Source organism: Camelus ferus, chromosome 23 (assembly GCF_009834535.1).
Source record: "Camelus ferus isolate YT-003-E chromosome 23, BCGSAC_Cfer_1.0, whole genome shotgun sequence".
In the NCBI taxonomy this organism is placed as follows: domain Eukaryota; kingdom Metazoa; phylum Chordata; class Mammalia; order Artiodactyla; family Camelidae; genus Camelus; species Camelus ferus.
In genome coordinates this window covers 28,820,202-28,831,417 of record NC_045718.1, presented here as the reverse complement: position 1 = coordinate 28,831,417, position 11,216 = coordinate 28,820,202, and the positions used below count along the sequence as shown (strand labels likewise).

The 11,216-nt window shown below is 34.7% G+C and overlaps 1 protein-coding gene across 2 annotated transcripts in view; it reads right to left on the bottom strand.

Moving 5' to 3' along the window:
• Window positions 1-206: 206 nt before the first annotated feature.
• SCCPDH (saccharopine dehydrogenase (putative)) overlaps window positions 207-11,216 on the bottom strand; it is a 30,251-nt gene continuing 19,241 nt past the window's right edge. Inside the window, exons 6-12 of one of the 2 annotated variants that reach the window (XM_014562159.2) lie at window positions 10,848-10,978; window positions 10,080-10,197; window positions 9,029-9,148; window positions 8,884-8,940; window positions 3,240-3,351; window positions 1,897-1,978; window positions 207-845 (exon numbers count right to left, since the gene is read on the bottom strand). In XM_014562159.2, the coding sequence (XP_014417645.2) occupies window positions 740-845; window positions 1,897-1,978; window positions 3,240-3,351; window positions 8,884-8,940; window positions 9,029-9,148; window positions 10,080-10,197; window positions 10,848-10,978 (726 nt within the window). In that variant the 3' untranslated portion in view covers window positions 207-739. The remainder of the gene's footprint in view (window positions 846-1,896; window positions 1,979-3,239; window positions 3,352-8,883; window positions 8,941-9,028; window positions 9,149-10,079; window positions 10,198-10,847; window positions 10,979-11,216) is intronic. The other variant, XM_032466570.1, reaches the window with a different exon arrangement.

Sequence of the window (11,216 nt, the reverse complement as noted above, 5' to 3'; positions counted from 1 at the left end):
GGTTAAAATATAAAAAATAAATTGAAAAAAATTTTGCTTAGGCAATGAAAATTAATAGAAACTTACCAGCTGTATCCTTAAAAACAACCACAGGTACAGAACCAGGTAAAATGAATGACAAGTCCAATTATTAGCAGTACACAGACCACTTAGGAAGCACATTTCCACCACTACTAAATTACACGGCCATGTTCAAACACAAAAACCACTGTTTAATTGATAATCCTTTATTATGCAACTTAGGTAAGAATCCAGAATCAGTCAGTGTAGGTGGGTGAAAAACTAGGCTAAAATAGCAAAAATGCAGTTTCATTTGGCAAAGGCCTACTCGATGTAGAGAAACTCATGGGAAAGTGTGATAATCATGGCAAAGAAAGCAGCAGCTACTTATTACATGAACACCAGCCTGGGTGCTTCGTCAAGGAATCTGTCAGCAACACAGACAGAGCTATCCACCCCACCCTCTGATCTGCCAGCTCACTTATAGAAACTGACCATGAATTCTTCAATGAAAAAGTCAGTCAAATAGTTTTTTCTTACAAGTAATAAAAATCACAAAAATCAGCTAAGATTTGAAATTTAGGGTAAGCAAATACAATTTCCTGCTTTTAGTGTACATATTTTAAATTTGACAATCTTTTCCATATATAGTCAGATAGGCTTATAGAAGAATTTCAAATAACAAATTAAAAAGCTGTTAATTCATGCATTTTATGACTTCAGTTAATTCTTCAAATGTTTAGACTTCAGAGCTGCTAATGACACTAAATTCAATGCCACGTTGGGTAAGTCTGTCAATCAACTTTGTTCTGGAGAAAGCTGCTGCAGGTGTGAAGACCCCGCCCCTGAAAGACAATAACAAGATAAAACAGTGCACAGAGCCCAGCTCCAGCCCCTTCCTCTGCCAGCGCGATTTACTAGAGGCCTAGCTGTCAGATCACCACAGAGCTCATGAATACCTGATTCTTGACTCTGTCATGGACTAGTTTTGGTTCTGTTTCTAAAATCAGCCAAAAGAGCAAGTATCTAATACTCAGGAGGACACTAGTACCCAGCAAACCTGTCTAGACTGGTTCAACAACTAGTGAAACTGTTTCCATGGTACTGGTGTGTGTCCGAAGGGCACATGGAGGGTTATCAACCCAAGTAACAGCAGCTGTTTATAAAGTCAGCGAGTTTATAAATTCAGGATTAAATAAAGAAATCAGCAAAGTAAATTTAAGCAATCAATTATTAATAAAGCATAAATGAGACAAACTGGATGAAAAGAAGTTCCTTTAAATATAATGGCTAATATTTAGAAAATGATAAATATTTTCAAAGGGCATACAAAAATTTGAAAAACTTTAATTAGGTTTCACTTTGTATAATTTCTATGTTTATTATTTATTATTGTTTCAGGTCATGCCTAAACTTATTTGTTCCTAAGCTTGTGGGCCTATGCTCATTTATAGAGTTGGCCTACTTTTAGGGTAACAGCTAAATGCTCCAGTAAAATAATCCATTTGAAAATTACCTGGCCTGGATGCTTGGTGTCAAGGCTCCCACTGCCAGCTGGGTATCATTCAGTGCAGATTACAGGCTCCTGTCAATACCATTCAACTACAGGGACCTTTTCTGAGTAGCTGACCATACACCTGAGTTATTTTTAGGAGGAACTGAAGCCAACTTACATGGATCTCAAACTTTTCTGTCTCCTCTCATTTACTCTACTCTGCTCCTAGGGGTCAATAGGAACTATCCTTCTCACAATTTTAAGTTTACCTCTTTGATCTTTGATCAAAGGTACTGTAAATGCTTATAGACAAACCCGACGCCTGAAAACCAAACCTAAATAAGCTAAATTTTAACATAAGTGAAAAAGGTATCTTCAAACTTGAAGACAATCAGACTTACACCTTAGGAAGATCAGAGGCATCATTTAGAAGAGTCATGGCTGCCTGGACCATGGCTATGGAGGTAGCCACATAGCCGGCTTCTGTAGGAAACAGATGATCAAAGAGAAAGAAAGTGTTCATGAAATATGCATTCAAAAAGACCCACAAATCAAATGGTAGATTTTATACCTAAGTATAGGTATACAGAATTTCCTCAATACATACTCTGTTCACATAGTAACAAATATAACATTTATATAGAACTTACTAAGTATTAGGAACTGTATTAAGTGCTTTAAATCTATTAAACTCATTTAATTCTCCCAACAGTTATATGAGGTAAGTACTATTTTACATCCATTTTAGAGATTAGGGAACTGAGACAGTGAGAGGTTAGGCGGCTCATCCAAATGCACAAAGTTAGGCAGTGGGTGAGCCAGAATCACATTCAGGCAGCCGGCTCAGGTCCACACTCTTACCAATGATCCTAGGCTTCTTATTTCTCTTTCATACACTAAACTTATCTTTATCGATCAAATATACTAAACTTCACTTTTAAAAAAGGACTCAATTTCTTAAAAAAAAGCAACTGAGTAACTCTCAAAGAAGTCCAATTTTTAAAAGTAACTCTAAACAAAGTCTATAAACAAACAGGCCATTAGTGTTTATATTCATGTCAAATAAGAACATAGTCAACTTATCTTAAAAAGCCAGGTGACATTTGAAAAAAAAAATATCTTTACTACTGGGCTTGATTAAAACTACAAAAGAGATCCCCTGTGATATACTAGGAACGAGGGTAACTAAACTTATACTGTGATCCACAAGCAGGATTGTCTCTGTATAGTTCTCTAAAATTTACAGCATTAAGTTATGAATGTTTTTGGGTGACAATTCCTTGTAACAACCTATCAAAACTTTTACCCTCCCCAGGAAAATGCACATGTGCACACACACTTTACAAGCAATGTCAGGGTGATCACAGACTCCAAAGAAACCTTGAATCACAGCTTTGATTTATGTTATAATTGTACTGCTTTACAGTAACCTTTGAGTATGAGACTAGAATAGAAAAATATCAATCAGCCCCTTGTCTTCTTAATATTTAAAAAATTCCATTCAGAATTATTGAATCATACTGAAAAAGAAAACCAGAGGGAAGAATACAATAATAAAATTGAAATATGCCAATAATTTCAATCCTTCTTTGAGAGAATCATTTATCATTATTAGTTAATTTGTGCAAATTTATTTCTAAAACAAACAAGCTTTAAAAAAGCATCTACTGTAGTAGTAGTACACCACTGTACAGCTTAAGACAATGTAAAGCTCCCAAGCGTTCTTAAGTCATATGTGAAATACCTGGTCCTTTCACCTGAGTACAAATTCTGATATTTGGTTTGCTCTTATCAGTACCAAATCCTTGGCTGTATCCTTGACCAAAAAATGTCATAGTAAATGATGAGGCATCAATCTGAGGAAAAGAAAGCAAAGGGTTTATTAAATAAATATGTCATTTCCTCCTTGAACACAATAAAATCTACTATTATACTTCATATAAGATATTTTCAGTAGATTAAAAAAAAATTCTATCTGCCAGAACATCCTGTCATCCTGTATTGAAGCATGGAGCAAAATGTAATTCTTTGAAGACATACAAGTTTTGCTGACTGGTGTATACTGGGGGGAGGGAGGTAGTGAGGAATAAAGCTGAAACAAAGATGATTCTCAGGTTGTGGCTTAAAGAAGGACAGCATCACTAAAATGCAGTTTCAGAGGGAAAACTGGAGGTATTTTTATTTTATGGTACTCTAGTTTTAGATATCTGAGGTGACAAGACAAAAATAGTCAGCAGCTAGTGACAGTATGTAATGGCTTAGGGTGTAGATATAAAATTGCTCCACTTTGAAGTATAAAAATTTGATTCAAAAATTATAGAAGATTTATCCAAGCATCTGTCATAATCACTGACTTTAGAAATAAGGTAATAAAGCCATGGTCAACAAACTTTTACTTAGTATTAACTAAAGATCAGACGCTATGTTAGGCCCTGAGACTAAATAAAATATTTATAAAATAAAATATATGGCATTCCTAGAGCTTCCAGTTTAGTTAGAGGAAATATATATGTGTATAAAAATTTACTGAGGAGGCGGCTAGGGTTTTGAATTGTATGTGCGTGCATGCATGTGTGTGCATGCACGCACATACACACACACACTCTCTCTAACAGAGAAGTTTATTACACAGAAAAGTAAGGTTGGTGACAGAAAGGAAAAATCACTATTTAAAGGCAAAACCAGGCAAGGGTGCCACAAGAAAATCACAGCCAATATCCCTGATGAACATAAATGCAAAAATCCTCAACAAAGTATCAGCAAACTAAATTCAACAACATACGAAAAGGACACAACACCATGATCAAGTGGGCTTTATTTTAGGGATGCAAGGATGGTTTAATATCCACAAATCAGTCAACGTGATATACCACATTAATAAATAAAGGATAAAAATCATATGATCATCTCAATAAATGCAGAAAAATCATTTGACAAAGTTCAACATTTAAGATAAAAAGTCTCAACAAAGTGGATATATAGAGGGAACATACTTCCACATAACAAAGAACATATATAAACCCACGGCTAACATCATACTCAATAGTGAAAAGCTGAAAGCATATCCTCTATGATCAGGAACAAGAGTGCCCACTCTTGCCACTTTTATTCAACCTAGTATTAGAAGTCCTAGCCACAACAATCAGACAAAAAAAAAAAAAAAAGAAATAAAAGGAATCTAAATTTGAAAGGAAGTAAAACTGTCACTGTTCACAGAGGTCATGATACCACATATAGAAAATCCTAAAGATGTCACCAAAAAACTATTACAACTAATAAATGAATTCAGTAAAGTTGTAGGATACAAGGTTAATATACAGAAATCTGTTGTATTTCTATACACTAACAACAAACTATCAGAAATTGAGAAAACAATCTCATTTTCAATCGCATCAAAATTTATAAGACACTGATGAAAGAAGCTGAAGATGACACAAATGGAATACCACGCTCTTGGACTGAAAAGAACTAATATTGTTAAAATGACCATAATTACCCAAGACAATCTACAGTCAATGAAACTGCTATCAAAACACCAATGGAATTTTCCCAGAACAAGACCAAATAACTTAAATTTGAGGTCAAAACAGAGAAAGACAAATATATGGTATCACTTACATCCCCACCAACAGTGTAGAAGGGGCTCCCTTTTCTCCACACTCTCTCGAGCATTTATTATTATTAGTCTTTTTGATGATGGCCATTCTGACAGGTGCGAGATGATACCTCATTGTAGTTTTGATTTGTATTTCTCTAATAATTAGTGATGTTGAGCATCTTTTCATGTGCCTTTTTGCCATCTGTATGTCTTCACTGGAGAAATGTCTAAGTCTTCTGCCCATTTTCTGATTGGGCTGTTTTTTTTTTAATATTGAGTTTTATGAGCTACTTACATATTTTGGACATTAACCCATTTTTGGTCGCATTATTTGCAAATATTTTCTCCCATTCTGTAGGTTGTCTTTTCATTTTGTTGATGGTTTTCTTTTCTGTGCAAAAGGTTTTAAGTTTAACTAGGTCCCATTTTTTTTTAAATTTTTGCTTTTATTTCTTTTGCCTTGTGATACAGATCTAAGAAAATACTGCTACGATTTACATCCAAGATTGTTTTGCCTGTGTTCTCTTGTAGGAGTTTCATGGTATCATGTCTTATACTTTGGCCTTTAAGCCTTTTTGAGTTTATTTTTGTATACGATGTGAGGGAGTGTTCTAGTTTCACTGAGTTACATAAAGCTGTCCAGCTTTCCCAATACCACTTGCTGAAGAGACCATTTTTCTCTATTGTGTATTCTTGCTGGTTTTGTCATAGATTAATTGACTGTATATTTGTGGTTTTATTTCTGGGATTTCTATTCTGTTCCACCAATCAGAATATGTCTATTTTTGTGCCAATACCACGTTATTTTGGTAACTGTAGCTTTGTCATATTGTCTGAAGTATGGGAGGGCTATGCCTCCAGCTTTGTTCTTTTTTCACAGGATTACTTTGGCAATTCTGGGCCTTTCATGGTTCCATTTTTTCTAGTTCTGTGAAAAAATGTCATGGGTAACTTGACAGGGATGGCATTAAATCTGTAGATTGCTTTGGATAGTATGGCCATTTTAACAATATTCATTCTTCCAATCCAAGAGCACAGGATATCTTTCCATTTCTTTGAATCATTTTCAGTTTCCTTTATCAACGTTTTACAGTTTTCAGCACATAGGTCTTTCACCTCTTTGGTTAAATTTATTCCTACATTTTTTGTTTGTTTGTTTTGATGTGATTTTAAACTTTTTCTTTCTGATATTTCATTGTTAGTGTAAAGGAATGCAACAGATTTCTGTATATTAATCTTGTATTCTGCTATCTTGCTGAATTCATTTACTAGTTCCAACAGGTTCTGTGTAGAGTCTTTGGGGTTCTCTATAGAGTATCATGTCATCTGCAAATAATGACACTTTTACCTCTTCCCTTCCAGTATCGATATCTTTAATTTCTTTTTCTTGTCTGACTACAGTGCCTAGGACTTCTAATACTATGTTTAATAGAAGTGGCGACAGTGGGTATCCTTGTCTTGTTCCTGAATTTAGTGGGAAGGCTTTCAGCTTTCTACTGCTGACTATTACATTGGCTGTGGGTTTGCAGTAAAAGGCTTTTATTATGTTGAGATATGTTCCCTCAATATCCACTTTGGTGAGAGTTTTTATCATGAATTGATGTTGAATTTTATCAAATGCTTTTTCTGCATCTATTGAGATGATCATATAGGTTTTGTCTTTTCTTTAGTTAATATGTATGTCACATTGATTGATCTGCATATTTTGATCATTCTTTCGAACAGAATCAGATTTGTGTCACAGTTTTCTTGTACAGCAGTGGGAAGATGAATTAGAAAGAAATCATAGGAAGGCTATGAATAGTTCAGCTGAGAGATAAGGGTCTGCATTATTAACAGTGAAAAGACAACCCACAGATTGGAAGAAAATATTTGCAAATCACATATTTGATAAGGGATTAATATGCACAATATATAGAGAAGACTTCAAACTCAACAATACAATTAAAAAATGGGCAAAAGATTTGAACAGACATTTTTCTAAAGAAGATCTACAAATGGCCAATAAACATATGAAAAGAAGTGCAACACTGCTAATTATTAGGGAAATGCAAAAATCAAAACCATAATGAGATATCACCTCCCACCTATTCGGATGGCTACTATAAAAAATAACAGGAAATAACAAGTGTTGGTAAGGAATGTGGAGAAACTGGAATCTTTGTGCACAGTTGGTGGGAATGTAAAATGGTGCAGCTGCAGTGGAAAAGTTTGGTGGCTCCTCAAAAAATTAAAAATAGAATTACCATAGGATCCAGCAAATGCACCTCTGGGTATATACCCCAAAGAACTGAAAGCAGGGTCTCAAAGAGAAATCTGCACACCCAATTTCATAAAGGCATTATTCAAAATAGACAAAAGGTGTAAGTAATCCAAGTGTCCATGAACAGATGAATGGATAAGCAAAATATGGTATATACAGTCAACCCTCAATATCCGTGGTTCCCACGTCCACAGATTCAATCGTGAATCAAAATTATTTGGGAAAAAAGGATTCCAGAAAATTCCAAAGAGCAAAATTTGAATTTGCCTCATGCCAGCAACTACTTACATAGCATTTACATTGCATTTATAATTATTTACCTAGCATTTACATTGTATCAGATATTATAAAGTAATCTAGAGATGATTTAAAGTATACAGGACAGTGTCCATAGGTTATATGCAAATACAATGCCATTTTATGTAGGAACTTGAGCATCATGGATTCTGGCATCTGTGGGGGATCCTGGAACCAACCCCCTACAGATACCGAGGGACAACTGTATATACAATGCAATATTATTCAGCCTCAAAAAGAAAGGAAATTCTGACCCATGCCACAACATGGATGAACTCTGAGGACACTATGCTATGTAAAATAAGCCAATCAGAGAAGGGCAATTACTGCATAATTCCCCTCATGAGGTACCTAGTGTGGTCAAATTCATATATACAAAGTAGAAAGATGTTTGCCAAGAGCTGGGGAAAAGGGGGAAAGGAGAGTTATTTTTTAATGGTATAGAGTTTTAGTTGTACAACAATATGAATAAACTTGATACTACTGAACACTTAAAAATGGTTAAGATGGTAAATTTTATTTCATACGTATTTTACCACAATTAGAAGGAAAAAGAGCAGAGAGAGAGGTAACAGCCTGAACTAAGGTAGCTGTGATGGATTTGGAGAAAAATCTAGAATGTTGCTTATGCTCATGACTGGGCAGATGATAGTGTCACCAACTGAGATGGGAAATAGAGAAGGCAGAAGAGGGTTTGGGGGAAAGAAGTCCAGATTTTTACATGTTAGATCTGAAGTGCCTGAAGCAGTCACATCATGGAGGATATTGGACAGGAGGTAATTCAATCTACCATGGGGATTCAGGGTGTGTGGAAGGGGAAGAGGGACACATGGGGGAAAGGGAGAGAGGAGGTGAAAAGGAGGAGATAACAAAGGAGAAAAACAGAAGAGTAAAAATATTTGAAATCTCTATGAAGTAAAGAGAATACAATTTCTGGAGCCAGATGGCTGGGTTCTCATCCTAGCTTGGTCATTTACTCACTATAGGACTTTGGCAAATTTCTTAGCCTCTCTGTGATTCACTTTCCTCATCTGTTAAATGGAGATAACACCTACCTCAAGGAGTGTTTGAAAAGATTAAGTAATCTAATTTATGTAAAGAACATAAAGGAGCGTCTTAAACACAGTAAGTGCTCCATTGAGTTTTAGCTTTTATTGTCACTGCACTGAGGAAAAGTAAAAACAAAGAGACGTATTGCTTCAGAGACCTAGATACAAAAGAAAAGGTTACCTGTCTTTGTGTTGGACCTTGTTTTGAAAAATAACCAAAGGAGAAGAGCCATGGGAACTAAAGGAAGAAAAAAAAAACTTCAGTGATATTTTTAAACTCATGGAAAATAATTCTAAAGGTCTAATTACATAAAAATATTACTTACTTTTATGAGAAGTTGCCTTCCAATGCTAAACCTCACAAAGAATAAAAAGAAAAGTCCAGCAAACATCAGCTTAATAACAGAGGTGATGCCTCCCACAGTAAGATAAGCAGCATACTGAACCTGAACAAAGAATATAAAGCCAGGATGTTACTCCCTGCTTTCTTAGACCAAGTAATACAAGGATGTTACCTACTTATAACTTATTCTATAGTCATAAATACCAAACAACAGCAGTTTCCACTTTATGAATGTGTTATGTTCTAAAAGCTGGTTCAGAAACCAGATACTGGGAGGACATTTTAAAAAAGAAATTGTTATAAATGGTAATTAGCTTCCCCTACTTGAACACAAAAGTTCATATAATCCATATATAAAAGTCCATAATATACCTGAGTTTAGCAACTATACACTATAGAATGCAGACTCCACTTATGACAACCTCTTCTATGAGAAAATACTACTTTTTTTTTTTTAACTTGAGATAGCTTCTTCTTCAAGTCTCAGCAGTGGGAGTAATTCCTTCCCTCACCAAAAGAATAAGATGATACTCCAGAGGTAGTAAGGAGAGAAGAGAGAAGAATCCAGACATCTCCATAGGCAACAGAAAGAGTATTCTAGCAGCTGAAATTCTCAACAGGATTGTCAGGTGTTTATGCCCCAAGATTTCCCAAACTGAGCTTGCTACTGTTGCATTACATTAAAAAGGTATTCAGCAGGCCAGATTTGAATTATGGGAGGAGGCTGTTACCACCCTTATAAGATGCAAAATGCTCTATGCTACTAATTCTTTGTTTCCAGAAACTAAAACATGCATTATTTAGCTCTTTCTTTTATTGCTTTATAAACAGAAAAATCCTACATCAAACAGACAGGAGAACTGAAGTAAAGACAGAATACTCTATAGTAAAAAAAAAAAATCATAAAAACAAATATATGTATGTTCATGTATGACTGAAGCATTATGCTGTACACCAGAAATTGACACAACATTGTAAACCGACTGTACTTCAATAAAAATATATATATACAAAAATAAATCATATACACTTACAGGTGATTGCTCTAAATTTTCATACAAGTAACGCTGAGTCCGCTTCACAACAGATACATCTGCTCCCAAGAAAGGGATGGAGTAACTGTTGAGTTCTCTGCAGTAGGAAATTGGCCACCTGCAAGACAGACCCACGTTGCATTTTCTCCATTTACAGTGACCACAACTTTAACTGGTAAATTTCTGAATAAAAATCTTAATTTATCTTGAGGCAATAACAGCAAGATGGCAGATCTGCTCTTAATTAAAATTTACTTTAGTATTTAGTATTTGTTCTTTGTTCTCTACACCTACACCTAAACAAGTGACAAGTTGGAACAATGTAGTATTCTTCACACCATGGATACTTAACACATAGTTTAACTGTTTCATATCCCATCAATTTTCCTAGACAATGATAAAAAGAACACTCATTTCAACAGCCAAACTCTGAGTTTAGAGATCTCACATATAAATACCATTAATAGATTGTTTAATCTACATAAGATCATCACATTTTTACTGCATAAAATTTAACTGATGTTTAATTTTGATATTGATAGTGAAAAGTCATAAAATAAATTTTTCCCAGAGTCAAAGTGTATTATAATAGATGAAATATTTAAACTTAGGGTAAGGTATTAGTTATATTTTATTTATCTTTGAAAACAATCCTGAACTCACTATACGTCTCCTAGCTTTTCTTAGTAGTGTATGTTATTAACAGCCAGATCACCAACAATATGCTTAGATTAGATTAACTAAAGAACAGATTTTGAGATAACATACCTTCTTTTCAATTTTGGACCAACAATTGGGACAGGCTTCAGATTTGCCTCATTTCGTAGTTTTTTCAAACTACTCTGATCACCAAAACCATAAACTGCTGACTTCCAGGTACCATCATGAACACACAACCCCTGACAAAATAATTCAAGACTTAAAGAAACGTATCTTAAGGAATAATAAAATGTAAACCCAAGTAACTTATAATTAATACAAAGAACATTTCACCTCTATTTGAGCAAGGCATAATCTCTTATTTAACAATCTTGAGATAAATTTTCACGACCGGCTAGGCAGCAGTAACGCTCACTATTTTGATCGTATTCACTATTTACACCCTATTTACACATTACATATTTACAACACATGCCC